Raw genomic sequence first — 15,902 nt, forward strand, 5'->3', positions numbered from 1 at the left:
CCGTGACTCGTCTGGGGTTGCTGTGTAAGGTCACGACGTACTCCTTTTGATTTGGTGTACTCGAGTCGGAGCATGTTTCGAATTATTAAAAAAAAAAAATGAGCTCGAGTCTAGAGCATGTTCCGAATAAAAAAAAAAAAAAAAGAAGATCATCATGGATGTTGCATGCTGGTTTTATGTCACTAAATGACAGGTGGCGGTAGAATGGTGTGCCGTAAGCATTGACGTATATGATGATCTTATCATTTCGGCTCTGACGAAAAAGAAAAAGAAAAAAGACTCCTGGTTTTACTAGAGATTCATGCACTTGTTAAACAGTGTTGTGTTCACTTGATCAGTTTTAAAAATTTAACGTTTAAAATCTTGGTACCGGTAGAAGAAGCAACTTAGAAACACGTAGTAATCTTGGGAAGGATGGTGAGAACGCGCAAGAAATTGCGCCTGTCATTTTCATTCTGGTCAGTATGTTTAGATCTCCCAACGGTTTGGCATTCAGTTAAACGGAATCAGGGTCAAGACGGGTAGTTAAGTGGAGCCAACGGCATTTATCGTATCGTATGAGTCCTTTTTTTTTTTTTTTTTTTTTTTGGCGATTAAACCTGTAGCTCATGTCGGTGTGACTTCTACCATTTGATTAAGACCTTACTTGACTAAAGAAAAGCATTCCATTTTTCCCATATCGATCAGGATGAGTCATCAAATCTAATTTCCGCATCATCCTACTTTTGCTCCAAAATGACTTTTGGAACTATAATAATAATAATAGGGGTCCCGTACAATGGTCATATACCTAATCACCCGGAGCCACTTGTAACCTTGCTGCGTCTTTCCCCTACTCTATTCGGATTTTCGTCCGACTCACACGTCAAAAAAGTTCTTTTTATTAAGCTTATATATATACTACTACTATTTTTTGTTAGAATTTTTGAAATCTTCATATATATATATATATATAGTCTCATAGATGCAGGGACTCGTTATTGTTTTTGAGGTGTGAGTACTCGGAAGTTCATCGTCCACTCAACTCGTTTGGCAAAAAGTTAACGACTACTTTTTGGGTTTTAACTCCTCACCAGTGCTATTTGATACTCAAACGTCAGTATTTAGGTTCATTTGGCAAGTGCTTGCTCCGGAGAATCCAGGTGCGTCTTCTAACGAATTTCTCATTGTTAGATGAAATCTTTTATTTATTTGTTCGATTTTGAGTTACTCCACATGACATCACACACGGGATCCTCAGAACCACTTTTTCGGTGCCACTTCTATATTTATGCCAAGTGTCCTATTTATTTAATTTGTCATGTGCTGTTTATTTGAATTTCTCCTATCATCATCACGTGATAGGTGGGATTGACACTGAATTTGATACCCAATAATAGCATAGAGGATCCCAACTGATGACATCATATGTTGAGGTGAGAATTGTGGTCGGTTTAATGATGATCCTCCCGAAATTAGTGCACCCCCCAACCATATTGCTTGCTTTATTCACAGTAGAAGTGGGGTGCATTGCATCTAAATCGCTCCAGTGAATTAGATATTGAAGTGGACTACCGTGTCCAATTTAGCAGCTGGTTGGAAAAATCGTTCGTTCCTTATTTAGGAGGTATGATTAAAGTGGAACTCCTTTTTGAATTCTTTTTTAAATAGTGGGGTCGGTTTCAATATATTAGTTGGGGCTTTTTCCTCTTCTTTTCCTTTCTTTTTTTTTTTTAAATCTAATTTTGAAGAAACCAATTTAGTGTAGGTGTTCGAACTTGGTTAGGATTGGTAGCCCCGAAGTATTATCTATATAAGATATCCGAGGCGCACGAGCGTATTTAGCGCCTCAGGCTTCTTCTTATTCCGTCTCTTTCATCCTCCAGTTTTATTGTCGGTTACGTTTGCCCGAACTTAAAAAGTCTCTCCATTAACGGGTATGCTCGCCACAACTTTCTTTTCCTCTTATACTCCTCCAATCTTTACTTTTGCTATCTTAAGTTGAATTCTTACCAGTACATACATACATGCATATCTATATATATATACAGGAGTACATTCGGAATTTTTCATGAAGAAGTTCTTCGTCTAATTTACTGGATATCCTATGTGTTTTCCATTGGTTAGATATCCATTTAAGGCTGAAGCCCAATACAATCCATGTTAGTAATTTTTCTTTTGGGTCTAGTCCATTGATGGTTTCTTTAGGTGGGAAAAAAAGATGGGTTTCTCCGAACGAGGGAAAAAAAAACTGTTATCTGTTAAAGGTTTTTTTTTTCGACTCAAAGCAATTGATGTTATCTGTTAAAGGTTTGGTCGGTTTCTTTCCTGTTTGTTTCCTAGCCCTGATGGAATTGTTGTTGTTGAGATGGCTGTAGTATATTCTTTTCCCCCTAAGTAGAAATACAATACAATACCTGGGTCGGTCGTAAAAATTCCAACCCCATGTCGAAGACCCGTATGGACGTTTACCATTGCAAGGCCCAACGATTGAATAGTACTATGCCTGACAACTGTTGCTACAGGTAGTAGAATTTTGACAGGCTCAATATGGGATTCAGCAGATTGTTTGGCACGACGGCGAGGTATGGCGTGGATTACTTCTCAAGAGCAAGAACCGATAAGATTGAACCCCACGAATACATTGAGGATGATAGCCCCGACGAGCTCAATGCAGCTGATTCCAAGTACAGTTATTGGTTGGTGAGTAAATAAAGGGTTGTGCTCATCTCATCAGATAGCAAAGAAGAATCCAAGATGATGTTTTCCTCTGGAATTCAATTCCTTAACTTCCTTTATTTATTTGTTTATTTTTCTTGGAATTTGGGTATATTGTTTATTCTATTTTAATTTGAACGTAGAAAGAGCACCCTTCTGCATTGAGAGCATTCCAAGGGATCATGAAAGCAGCAGTGGGAAAGCAAATCGTCATTTTTTTAGATTACGACGGGACTCTAACACCCATTGTGGATGAGCCCGACCGTGCATTTATGTCTGATGCGGTAAACATTTGGAATTATTCAGACAGCATTTGATAAGAAGTTATAGCCATCAGTCCGCCACTAACCGCCTATCGATATCGATATAGATATCATCAGCGCAGCCGCCCATGACTTTTTTTGCTTATACAGTTCTGAAATGTTGTGATATGCAGATGCGTTCGGCTGTAGGGGAAGTTGCCAAGCACTTTCCGACCGCTATAATAAGTGGTAGGAGCCGCAACAAGGTAATAAACTGCATGTAATGCAGTAATATTTACGTATATTTAAAAATATATATATATATATATATATATATTTTTTATTATCATTTACCTACTTCTTATCCGAAAGGAAGCAAAACATATTAATTTGCTTCTTCTTTCCTACATTGATTTAGATCCAAATATTTAATTATGTTATTTTGTTTCTTGTGTTTAATTTGTTTTTTTCGCTTTTCAGGTATATCAATTTGTTAAGCTAGATGAGGTATACTACGCTGGGAGCCATGGGATGGACATCATGGGGCCTCCTACGAAATTGAAGTCCTACTCCTACGAGGGCAAGTATCACACAAACGCCCTTGATAAGAAAGTATGTAAAGCAGGGGTTGACCGTAAATTGAAAATACTTGTATGCATGTATATAGATATTGACAAACTAGCTAATACCGCTGGATAAAAATTTGCAGGGTGATGAACTATCCATCTTCCAACCTGCCAAGGAGTTTCTGCCTGCAATTCAGGAGGTGAGCTGACTCAAAAACACAACATAGGTTTTTTTTTTTTCCCTGTTATTCGTTCTAAGCTTAAATCTTGACGTTGACAACTACAGTAGGAAGTATGAAGGACCGACCTTTGATGTTTTGTGGCGAATTTTGCTTTGAATTTCCTGTGATGGTGATACAACTGCTATATTTTTTGTTACTTGTTCGGATTCAATCAAGCAAATTTCTTGTGCTTCACCAGATATTAGATAAGATGCAGAAGGGAACCAGTGACATCGAAGGTGTCTTAATCGAGGATAATGGGTTCTGCATTTCTGTTCACTACCGACATGTTGCCCAAGTTGTAAGTTTTACAGCATCGTTCTTGTCACTTGAATAATCAGCCCAAAAATGATGACAAATTCGGACTTTGTAATAAATACCCATTAATTATCAGTATTTTTTGGGGTTTTCCGCAGGATTATGGTCCATTAGAAAAGAAGGTTCTGTCGGTACTTGCAGGGTACCCACGCTTTCATCTGACGAGAGGCAAAAAGGTTTTAGAAATCAGGCCATCGATACAGTGGAACAAAGGCAATGCACTGGCTTACTTGCTTGATACCCTTGGCTTTGCAAGTTCCAGCAGAGTTCTCCCAATTTATATTGGAGATGACAGAACTGATGAAGACGCTTTCAAGGTAATCATTAGTTATTTTTTGAAGAACCGTGATTTTTACTGCTTAATATGTACTGGTAAATTTTCGAGATTAGACGGTTTGATGGCTGTTAAGGCACACGAAACACGAAAGTTTAATTCTTGACTGGATTGTCCAGGTACTTCGACGCAGGGGAGTAGGATATCCTATCATCGTCTCTTCGGCCCCAAGAGACACTTTGGCTTTATGCTCCTTGCAAGATCCTTCAGAAGTGTTATCTTTCTTGATACGTCTGGCGAGGTGGGTGTCCTCCTGATTAATTCTCTCTTCAGAAGTGTTTTCGGGGATGTGGCTGGTGTACATAGATGAGAGATACATCTTCATATCATGGGACTTGAAGTTTTAGGCAGGTCCCAGTAGACACTAGGTTGTTATTTCGTGTACAGCAATCGGAAGGTCTGCACTGCGGTTTTTGGTCTAGTGCAGATATCAGCTGAAGTTTTTCAACCCAAGACTTTGATGGAGGAACCCATGACAAGAAGAATAAAGAAGAAACAACACCCCCTGCCCTTAGTATTACGTCTGAGCTGCATTTTAATTAAATTCATCAACCATCCTGAACTCCTGATGCTAAACTATCCATTTCCATGCTCTTTCTAATCTATATATAAACTTGTATTTGAAGTTGGCTGTATTCGAGTATAGATAGAACAACTCTTGGCAGCAAAGATTTGCGATGCCCATGGGTGCAGGTTTCTTCCTTCTACAATTTTCTATTTGGGTCAAGAAGTCTGGGCTGGTTCTGGAAGTCTTGGGAGCCTACGGATGACGAATCGGTGGAGATTTTGTCCAGTTTATCGCCTTGCGCTATAAGAGCATCTTTAGCATTTTTGAAGCGGGTATTAATTCAGCAATGATCAGATTTTCACTGGCGGCCCATGTTCTTGTCCTGTTCACTAGATTTGGACAAACGAAGCTTGAAGCTCTGGGTATAAATCTACCCCCCAAATAGGCATCAATCGTTTTATTATTAGCTTGGGCAAGAGAAGGAAACGTGGGCGAATAATAATCAACCCTCAACCCCCGCTAGAAAACCTACGTATGCCGGGTGGTACGGCAAGGATTGTACCCTCCAATGATTGGGTTGGATGAAGCCCAGCATCCATGTCACGTATTCTCACTTGTCTTCTCCATCTACAGTCTGCAGCCTACACGCTTTTTTTTTTTATATATATATATATATATATATATAAAAAAGAAGAAGAAAAAGGGTGGTAGTTCCATTCCATCTTCTATGTAGAATAATCTATGTGCATGATTTCACTACTACTGTCTCTCACCTGTCGTCACTTGCCTTTGATTAATCACTTCACCCACCAAATATTTTTCTTTGTATGATTTGCAACGGCACGCGTGATAACCGATCGATTGTCATTGTCAATTGGTAGCTCTTTCAAAACCTGTCCGTTTCAGAAAACAAAGAGTGATGATACCCAATTACGTAAATTTGCTTGGATTGCCGAGTTTTTCAAATACTATTAAAATTTTTAAAAAGCACTCTAAAAAGTAGTTTAAATTTTTTTTAACATTTAAAAAATATCTTAAAAAATATTTCAAAATATACTATAAAAATTCTGTTACAGTAAAATTTTTCAACTAAAAAATAGTTAATCCAAACACAATAGTCTTTTTTTTGGGACTCAGAAAATAGTAAATTTTTTTTTTCTTTATTGTCATGTCATGGGGACAACATCAATCAAATAATAATTTTAGCTCACTTCGTTCTCTTTTGTAGCCTACCATACTAGTAACTAATAATAACAAGTCGTAGTTGTACATCGTGGATGCTCCCAACCACCCACCACTTGGGATGTATCAAAAATTAGAACTACCCTTCTGTACTCGGATGCTAAAAAAAGCAAGGGCGGCTGAGCAAGGCCATTGGTCCCTGGCCCAACTTGGAACTCTCTCTTGGGTTGGACACGTTTTGACTCTCTGGCCTTTCCCACCCGCGCACCCCACTCAGGATCCTCGTGTCTTCAGCAATCACAACTCAAGCTAAGGCAGCTGACACATAACTACCAGCCAGTATGATTACCATTAATTCTTTTAAGTAAGTAATTTAACTAATTTTTTCTTTGCTTTTTTTTTAAAAAAAATAATAATAAATAAATAAAGCGAGTATGATTAATTTGGTGATTTACCAAGTCCACTTGTGGATTGATTATCGATTCAATCCTCATTTTCTCTTCTAGAACAGAGCCTAAAGTACGATCGTAAAAGACTTCCAAACAAACGCATTTCATGTATGTCCAATGAATGGATTACCTATTAGAAAGGGTTATCATCCGTTTGTTCTGCCGCAGAATCTAGTCTAGTCAATGGAGCAAGTCCGTGTCCGCTTGTTGACTATCAAACAAATGAACGGTACTCAAGTGCCAGTCTCATCAACATAAGTAGATAACATGGCAACTCCATTCAGCCAGAATTTTCGTCGTCCTCTCACGTGCCCGGCATGTGGATTGGAATCATCATGTTGTTCGCGCATCGCGCGTTAGTTTTCCCATCTGGCCTCGCCTGCCAGTGTCCCATGTGCCCGTGCTTCCGTCTTTCTGATCTTCTGCTGCATTTGCTCTCTTCCCGCTGCATTCTCTCTCCCATTACATTCTCTTTCTTTCTTTTTTTGGTTTTTTTTGGGATAATGTTGCTCTATCACTTATCCGCATCCTCTGGAACCTGGTACAAAATTTTGTTGACCTCCTCCTTTGTTTTGTTGTAATAGGCTTTCTTCTTCATCTCCGGTGAGGTCAGATCTTCTCTTCGGGTTACCTCTGGTCTGCCCCTCTTTTTGTTTTTTTTGTTTTTTTTTTTTTGGCTAAAGTTCGTATTTCTTTTGTCCCTTGTCCACTGACGTGCAGTTTTCTCTTTTTTTTCTCATCCACGGGCTTGTTACCGCCCAAGGACGTGCCATCTTCACTGTTGGTTGCAGATCTTGTGCTTTCTTCTTTCTCTCCAGTGAGGTCGGGTCTTCTCTTCAGGTTGCTCTGTATTCATGTTTTTCTCCTCCTCTGTAAAAACTTGTTTGATGCTAATGGTTCTTGTGTTTTGTTGTGCAAGCATTTTTTTCATTGCTTTTAGGAGACTGGTTTGTGATTTCTTTGGTAGCTGGGATTTGGACTCTGGAAGCCGTTTGTTTGGCTGCCCCTCTTTACTTGTCTTTCCCTCTCCTCCCCATCATCAAATTCCAGCCACATCTTCTAATGTAGCTCTCTACTACTTACAGACGGAATCCGCAGTAGAAGTTTCTGAACTGAAAAAGGAAAGCTAATCTCAGGGAGATAGATAGAAGAGAAGGTACGATGGCGTCCAAGATGCAGAGTATCGCGGTTCTTCAGACCGAGAATAACCTTGCAACCGGAGGTATATTTTCTTCAACTTTCTTCCTTCTCTCAATATCTCAATCTCTCTCTTTCGCGCTCTTTTTTCTTTTGTTTCAATTAATCTGAATTTCTATCTACATTTCAACGGAGTAGTAGTATATCGTCCTTAATTGGTGCACAACATTAGGAAATCTTGTTCTCTTTCGTTGTTTCCCCTCTTTAATAATCGAACCACTTCAAGAAAAAAACCGACCTTGGGAATTATTTTGCCCTAATACCCATTGTGGGTTTCGTAAATTTTGGTAATTTATTATATTTAGCTAAGAGAATTGGAGGTTTTGGTATAATTTGTGTAAAATTCCACGATTTTTCGGCTAGCAGTTTGGGCTTTAGAATTGCTGGCTTTGTCTGAATTTTTATCTCTTCTATATTTAATGGATATCTGAGGATCATTTAGTATCTGAAACTAATAAATCTACCAACGCTTACAGTCATGAGTGTAGAGTTAACTAAATATGTTAACCTCTTTATGAATAACTTTTTAAGGACTTTTATGCTAATTCTTCGCATTCAAAAAGGAGATAAATGGAAGAAACATTATTTTCTGATATTAGAGACACCTGCGGGAAAGAAGATGATAGCAAGTTACTGACCCCAGGTAGTATGAGATGAGATTGTATTGTAATTGAGCAGGGTTCACTTATCATAATAGATTGAATTTTGTAGTTTTGAACTGATACATTGTTCTTTTGATTGACTGAATGGCAATTTGGGAGCCATGCAGTTTGTTTTTCTTGTTTTTATTTTCTTATAATCCAAACCTGAAAAGGATTTGTTTTTTTCTCTTCCGAGTGATTGTTTGGTTTTCCAAAGATTTAAATTTTCCAGAGATTGATTGTTTGGTTTTCCGAAGGTCAATCTCTTTAACCCAAGAAAATAATAATATTAAACTGAAAAACAACAAAAATGTTGTCTTGGGAAACTATTGTTTATTTACATGGCTTGAAAGTTGAAATTGCCAGAAACAAGAAGCTCACTTTCTCTGATGGTCATATTTCTTCATCAGGTTGACCATTGCCAAAAAGAAGAGCTTAGCTACAAGACATCTCATAGCAATATCACGTCTTATTGTTGAAAAATTTGATTTTATGGTAGTGTTTGTAGGTTGAGTTATGACCCATGATTTATGCTCAGGCCCTTAAAATGGAGATATATAGTTAAGAAAAGTATAAAGGATTGGGGTGGCTTCAACATTTACCTTCAACTAATTTTCCTTGTGTTTTTCCTTTTTGAATTCAGCTTTGTGGAAATTGTGGCTCCTGTTTTCTCGCGGGATGCTTGGCGATGTGTTTGGCATATGATTCAGGTTCCCTTCTCTAACTTTGTCATTTGTATACGTATGTTTTAAGCCTTGTTGTACCTCCAACTATTTTTGCTTTTAGCTGCTCTCATTAGCCTTGGTTCTTTCCAGCTTAGAGCTCACGCTGATTTTTTACTTTCAATAACATTTCTAGAATGATTTGGTGCATGGTTGGGGATTGGATTTTGCACTAAGGAGATGTGTGGAGGTCAGTGGTTTTATTTGTTTCTTATCACTGTATTATTTGAAAGATTTAGAAAAGAAGGCTTGTCTACCTGCTTTTCATATTCCTGTTGGAAGGAGAGATCTGCGGGACAGTGGCATGTAAAACAGATAAAATTGGAAAACATGTATGTATTTCAAATGGATGTCTGCGTATTATCAGTTTCATTGTAAGTGTATTTTGCCTGTGTAGCCTGCACATGAGAAAATTGATGTGGTTGACTCTCAGTGGATAGTTCATCAAGTTATTCCTTCTCTGGGAAGTCAGGTCAGTTAACTACTTTATTACAACCATCGGGACTTGCTTTTCCTTTTCCTAGAGGTGATTAAAATAATGAAGTTTAGTTGTTTGCAAATGTTGTTCTGTTCAACTTTAATTTCCATTTTTGAGCAAATGGTTCTTCATTTATAAAATAAGCAACTTTTTAGCAGCAACCCCCTTATTTACATTTTTTTCTTCCACGTCAATTATCCTACTTGTCCCTTGATCTGGTTTCCCCTCATTTAGATTTGTTTTGTTGATAATGATGCTAACAGCTTCAGCTTCGTTGATTCCAGGGTCAATCTGAAAATGGAAAAGCTCCTTGGCAAGGGGTATGTAAGCTGTTACTTGTTCGGTTTCCATTTCAACCTTTCTGTATATTTTTTTATTGAGGCCTTTTCTTTGTCCTTCGTTTTTTTTGCAAAAGTCAACTCTGAAAGCTTCTTCATCCAATTTTATGGTAATCTGAGTTATTCTATATCACCTACATTCTAACAATCATGTTTAAATTAGGATTCATAGGTCTTATATCTGCACTCTGTTTGAATTGCATGATTTTGCATTGAACTGAATTTCATTAGATTTGTCCAAACGTCAAGTAACTAGCTTGAATTCTTTTCTATCTAATTTGGTAGGTAAGAGAGAGGTGCAGAAGTGAGTGGGTGCAGTTTCAAGATCGCCTAGCCAATGCAGATAAGAAATATATTGAACAGTTTGGGAGGACTTTGAATTAGCTAATTTCTGGTTATTACCCGTAACTTTCTTCATTTTCTTTTGTCCTTTTTCCATCTTTGTATCATTGTACGGAAGGGTGTTTTGGAGCCCAATTCTCTCACTCGATGTCTTTAAAATTTTTTTTTTTTTGCTTCTAGCGGGCGGTAGCTGAACTTCCTGTAGTAGTGAAAACTAACGATCTGAAACTGGAAGAGAGTGATCCTTTTTTGTGTATAAATAGATTAGACTTTGCTTCATTTGACTCCCATATTGCCAATATTCATTTCCTTTTCTTTCTTTTTTCTTTTCCTTCTATTTTTTTTCGCCCTTTTTTGCCCTTTTCTATTTTCTTGAGACGGGGAGGTGTGGGTGGGAATCCGTTGGTTGCCTCATACTGAACTCACCCGCTTACAGTTGTTATTTGGAGAACCATCCCCTGTTACCACTTTATTGAGCTTATTACCATCAGTAGTGGGATTATATGAGTTGGAGTACTTACCTACTTTATGTTTAATATTTCACTATTAAGTTGCGAATTTGGAGACGGAATTTCTGTTATATGCCAAATTTCTAATATTCTGGGTATCTCTTTTGCAGGAACGAGGTATTTGAACAACAGAAAGTTTTGTATCCTTCTAAGTTTTCTTGCATTTGGGTATTGATACTACTCACCTTTATTGCTCTGACTCCTATTTCTTTGCACAAGTTCCCTTTGACCTGCAATGCTTCTTTACTTTTTTTTTCTCTTAACTTCTTGTAGCTCTGATTGGAAAAGAAATATAGAGACATTGGAGAAAATAGTGTAACCAGTCTGAGGACATTGATCAATCTTGGTTCTGAAGTGTACATGCAAGCTGATGTGTATGTCTCTTCATACCATATCAATGTCATTTTACTTGGTTGTTCATAGGATTAGTATACATTTGAAGTGTTTATCAAGATATGAAAGAATTCATTTCTTTTTTGTTTGAGGTGTGTGTGATTTATTATAACTATATATGTTTGTGTCTGCCTATGCACTGAAAAAAAAAAGAAAGTATATGGTACCTTAGTTGTTCCAAGTATGTCTTCAGCTATGGTGAACAAAGTGTTGTAGGTTCTTTGGGCTACGAGCTTGGGTTTTGGTAGTCTCAGTACCAGATGGAATCATGTTAGATTGATATAGGGTGCAAGAGAAGTGTTCTTTACTTGATGTGATGGTGCTTACTGTAAACAAATATGAGAGATAATTGCAGAAACAAGGCAAAAACAATCAATTATGGGGACAGTTCAAAACTTTAACAGCTTACGAATAAGCGATCGAACCTGAATTTATCTTTCCTGATTTCCAATTTTCAACTCTAGATATTCCCCAGGCAATCACGACCTTCAAGCTTCTCATCATAACTATGCGTCTTTAGGAAACATCTGTTTTTTTGAACTTGATAAGTGGAGCCGATCCATGTATTCTTAAGGTAGCTATGTCAATGATTGAGTTGGAATGGAACAAACAAAAGAGAATGATTTATAATGTCAATGTATCCATGAATGATTTATAAGCCTATGTGCTTGATTTATCAACTCTAGATATATTGAGTGATTGAGTTGGATCTATTACAATTATCTATTGATTGAATACCTTGAGCTTTTTGCCAAAATCTGTCTCAAAACTGATTTTGATTTGTAGCTATGGTACATTTGCTACTTGAGGTTGTGATGGTTATGTTGATGTGTGGGATGGAAACAATAAAAAAAGGCTGTACCAGTTATTTTTCCTTAATTGAATTTGAAATGTCTTCCGCTCCATGACAACATTTGTCAGTTTTTTATCATACTTGTTATATTTGTCAAAACAAGGGTTCTTTTTTTTTTTTTTTGTTTTTTGCCTCTGAATTTGAGATTATGATTTCTTTGTTATACTAACTTATTCTATTGTTCGTGGAAATTTATTACTTTAGCTCATTTTTCTGAAAGTGATCAATTGGAATGCTAAAGCAAGATGAATTGTATTAGAGACTTCTTTTTGTTTCAGACTTTGACAAATGCTGTTTTATATCCTGTAAATGATGTTCTTCTGTGTTTGGTTCTTTCTGCGAGATGTTACTTTTGCTTCGGTGTGTTGTGTATAAAGGCATCTTCATAAGTTACTTGTGTGAGTGCTGTTTTGAATGATTACACTTATTCTTCTTGAATGATTTTGAATGCTTTTGACTGAATAAATAGTGTGTGCAGACTAGGAATTCATTGGTTATTTTGAATGATTTTGAATGCTTCTAATTTTTTGCTGCAGAATTCTGAACTGACTGCTCATGTGGCCAAGCAGTAAAGAGGAAGGAATCTGCTGTCCTATGTTAGGCATTGTCGTTTGATTATGAGTGCAGTTTCATTGGATGTTTTTTAGTTAATGTGTATTATGTAGTTATAGTTGTTAGAGGACTCAAGCACAGAAATTCTGTAATAGCTAGGTTGTTGCCATTTCAGTTTGTTGCCATTCTGTAATAGCTAGGTATGTATTGATCATATAATTTCTGAAGCATTCTTGATGGGAGAAAAAGACTTTGGGGTAAAGAATCAAGAAATCATATAGAGAACAAAGTTGAAATTAATGTAAGACGAGACCATACAGCTTTCCTAAGATTGATTCTTTATTTGGTTCATTATTTCTGAAATAAGTTAAATTCTTTGACCACCTTTTTTTTGCACATTACTTATTCATTTTTTTGTGTTCATCCTAGATTAGATTAATAGTTTAAATATACTTTCCACAGTAATTAATTTATAATCAGTTCCACAATTTAGGTCTTGGTTTTCTTTTTATGACGTTGGTATAATAACCTATAAAAATGTTGGGTATATCATAATTGTTAATGTGTCTAAAACAAAATGACTTCTTATATACAAAACAATTAATGTCATTCTTATATACAAAACAACTAATGTCATTTTTAGTGTGAAATGTCTTATTGAATTTCACTTTGTGTATTTCAAGCTTCTCTGGCCTCCAAAGACGAAAATTCGCTGAGAAGACAAGAGCAACAGCCGTGATGAAAGGATTGTTTTACTACCATTACTTCCTTACAAGGACTAAGGACAATTCATGAGGTCCTAGAATCCGGTATTTATTACTACCATTATATATATATTTTTTGCTTAGACGGTATTTATTATGGCTGATATGGTTTCTTTTGTTACTTTATAAACAGATCATGAAATCTCAGAATCAGTTCTCCATCGTATTGTCTCATCTATGAATCCATTCCTAAAACATGACTGGACTACATTCAATTGCTTCTATCAATTTTATCTATCAAAGTACAAGTACAAGCTGGTATAGTTTTGCATTCTCTAACCTTATTAACTCTCTTTCTTTTGTACATATGTGTATTTACTTATCACAATTTTTTTTCATACATTTATAGGATCTACCAGAATTTGCGAATCTAAGGCTAAATGAAGATAGTACGACGACTATAACTCTTACAAATAGTCATAAATATTATCATGTTGGTATGACCGGCAGATGTTTTGATCAAAACTGGAACCGTTTTGTTATTGATCATGATCTAAAAAATGGCCAGATATTGCTTTTTATTCCACAATCCAAGACTCCCTTTGTTGTGCTGGTGTTTGACCGCAAAGGAATAGAGAAGTTGTTTCTATGGCAGTTTGCATTTTCCATTTGATGGCACATCTGATTTACGTTGATTCTGCTTCAACGCAATGCACGGCATTTGTTGTATTTATGTTCTTAATGGAAAAAAGTTCTGGTTAGAAAAATGCTTCCAAAGCACTGCAAATTTAATGTTTAGCAAGTTCCTACTGTTGTAAACAACAATTGAAGCTTTCATAATGGATGTTCCAACGGCATTACTTATTAAACTTTGATGTTTAGCAATAAAGTTGATCCTACCTTTGGTTACAAAAAACAAATGGCTGGTATATATTAAATTTAGAAAAATGCTCCATTAAATTTGCATTAACAAAACTTCAGAGTTTGGAAGTTCCTATTAAAAATTTAGAAATTTAAATTTGCATTTCAGACTTTGGAAGTTTAGCAAAATTTAGAAATTCAGGCTTTGGAGGTTCCAAAGCACTTCCATTAAATTTAGAAATTTAGCAACTTCCATGAAAGTTTGTAGCCAAGAAATATCAACAAACCTTCAGACTCATGGTATATATATACTAAAAAATGTACATTTCTAAATGAAATGTTTTTTTTCTTACTTCAGAAATGGAATGGGCATTTTACATTACTATCGCGCGAAGCGCGTTATTGCCTCCTAGTCCGAACAAAAGAGTGGAAATAACGGGTGACAAAGGACCTACCATTCCAATTCTAACCCAAGTTGAATTCGCCGTCAATTTTGCTTTTAAAAAAACCTTCCTTTACCGTAAACAACGAGTTAAGTAATTATTATGCAGGGCAACAAGAAGAGGATTTTTTTTGTTATGCATCTCCACCCCCCATCTTTTTTTTTTTTTTTTGGGTTAGGAAATTAATTGTACGTAGTGATCGATGAGTGTGTTTTGATTGTAAGTTATTTGTCCAAATATCGTTTTGTCTTACATCACAATTACAATTTCCCATACACCTTTTTGTCTTCACAATTATCTTTTTATCTCACATACATCACATCACAAAAAAAGTGCTACAGTAAAAATATCTCAAATAACTTACAATCCAAACACACTCGTGACGGGTTTCCTCACATGGGTTGCTAACAAAAAAAAATAAACGATGAGTTAGTCACTTTATTGCAAAAAAAAAAAAAAAATCGACTCTTGTCCAACCATGCAACACATTTCATCCGTTAAACATACATTTCATGTACGCCAAGGAACGTGAGAAGAGCCACCCAAAAAAAGGTGGTACTACTTTTTTTATATTTCTTGGGGCGCGGCAGGCAAATTGCGTGTGTTGAATGCATGCTGAACACGTTTGAGAGTGATAAATTGAAGCGAGTAATTGGTGACTAGCTCGTGTTAAGAATCAAAATTTGAATTCAATTAAATTTAAGGAAGTGATTAAGGAGTTTCAGTTTTTGTAAGGTGCCCCGTGTTTGTGGGATTCGAAATCCTTCATCCCCTTTTAATATATGCTTTTGGAGCTGGTTGTGCCATAATGATACGGTGATAATTTTCCTTCCCATGAAAGAATGGACATCTGGTTTTTCCAAAGAAAAAAAATCAGTAATTATTAGTACATTTAATGGCGCACTTACTGATAATAAAAAAAAAAAAAAAGTAATGTGATACAATAACGTGTCAACGCTAACGATGTGGTACCTGCTCAAAAGGAGCATGCAATATAGCCTTCCTTCCTTCCTTTAGGAAAAAGGAAAAACTAAATAAATAAAACAGAGCACAAGTAAGTAATTCCGTATTGGGGGAGCGGGGATAGGGATGGGGAGAATAAATATGAAACACAACTAACAGCAGTAGAGCGTAGCAATCTCAAACTTAACGCTCTCGGCGGCGGAAAACGACAAAATTATCACTTGCATGTAACCGTAACGGTGAATGAGCCAGCCATGACCATGAGCACGAGCCAGCCAAAAAAAGAGGAAAGCCACGTGAACCGAAGACGTGAATACGGGGCGAGGTCGGGGTTATTTTGGTCTCCATGAGATTTAATCTCAATGGCAGCGCAAGACGACAAAAACAGT

At 36.6% G+C, this 15,902-nt stretch overlaps 2 protein-coding genes across 27 annotated transcripts; both read left to right on the forward strand.

Annotated features, from left to right (window-relative positions):
- Positions 1-1,546: 1,546 nt before the first annotated feature.
- LOC113728270 (probable trehalose-phosphate phosphatase 2) lies at positions 1,547-5,252 on the forward strand. Its single transcript, XM_072073331.1, has 9 exons — positions 1,547-1,916; positions 2,505-2,682; positions 2,841-2,981; positions 3,134-3,205; positions 3,420-3,551; positions 3,649-3,705; positions 3,926-4,027; positions 4,143-4,361; positions 4,498-5,252. Exons 2-9 carry the CDS (start codon positions 2,530-2,532, stop codon positions 4,633-4,635), a joined length of 1,014 nt encoding a protein of 337 aa, XP_071929432.1. The 5' UTR covers positions 1,547-1,916; positions 2,505-2,529; the 3' UTR covers positions 4,636-5,252.
- A 1,512-nt stretch (positions 5,253-6,764) lies between these two features.
- Positions 6,765-14,033, forward strand: LOC113724906 (uncharacterized). 26 transcript variants are annotated; one of them, XR_011832319.1, is made up of 15 exons: positions 6,771-7,153; positions 7,281-7,357; positions 7,603-7,739; positions 8,999-9,065; positions 9,214-9,267; positions 9,475-9,549; positions 9,819-9,875; positions 9,971-10,003; positions 10,179-10,287; positions 10,855-10,884; positions 11,018-11,118; positions 12,527-12,843; positions 13,226-13,351; positions 13,440-13,564; positions 13,656-14,033. XR_011832319.1 is itself a non-coding variant. In XM_072073332.1 (8 exons), exons 3-8 carry the CDS (start codon positions 9,057-9,059, stop codon positions 10,275-10,277), a joined length of 306 nt encoding a protein of 101 aa, XP_071929433.1. In that variant the 5' UTR covers positions 6,765-7,153; positions 7,281-7,739; positions 8,999-9,056; the 3' UTR covers positions 10,278-10,288. The 26 variants fall into 26 exon arrangements, 1 of the variants encoding a protein (XP_071929433.1); XR_011832312.1 differs by having other exon boundaries at positions 6,773-7,153; positions 7,281-7,739; XR_011832300.1 differs by lacking the exon at positions 9,971-10,003 and having other exon boundaries at positions 6,777-7,153; positions 7,309-7,339; positions 9,840-9,875.
- The last annotated feature ends 1,869 nt before the right edge of the window (positions 14,034-15,902 follow it).

Source organism: Coffea arabica, chromosome 2c (assembly GCF_036785885.1).
Source record: "Coffea arabica cultivar ET-39 chromosome 2c, Coffea Arabica ET-39 HiFi, whole genome shotgun sequence".
NCBI classification, from domain to species: domain Eukaryota; kingdom Viridiplantae; phylum Streptophyta; class Magnoliopsida; order Gentianales; family Rubiaceae; genus Coffea; species Coffea arabica.

Bases quoted from the DNA above. Each gene is read 5' to 3' on its own strand.
- LOC113728270 (XM_072073331.1), top strand. From the start codon at position 2,530: ATGGGATTCAGCAGATTGTTTGGCACGACGGCGAGGTATGGCGTGGAT. The intron at 2,683-2,840 runs GTGAGTAAATAA...ATTTGAACGTAG, and splicing joins CCAAGTACAGTTATTGGTTG to AAAGAGCACCCTTCTGCATT. The intron at 4,028-4,142 runs GTAAGTTTTACA...GGTTTTCCGCAG, and splicing joins ACCGACATGTTGCCCAAGTT to GATTATGGTCCATTAGAAAA.
- LOC113724906 (XM_072073332.1), top strand. The intron at 9,550-9,839 runs GTCAGTTAACTA...CGTTGATTCCAG, and splicing joins TTCCTTCTCTGGGAAGTCAG to GGTCAATCTGAAAATGGAAA. The intron at 9,876-9,970 runs GTATGTAAGCTG...TTTTTGCAAAAG, and splicing joins GAAAAGCTCCTTGGCAAGGG to TCAACTCTGAAAGCTTCTTC.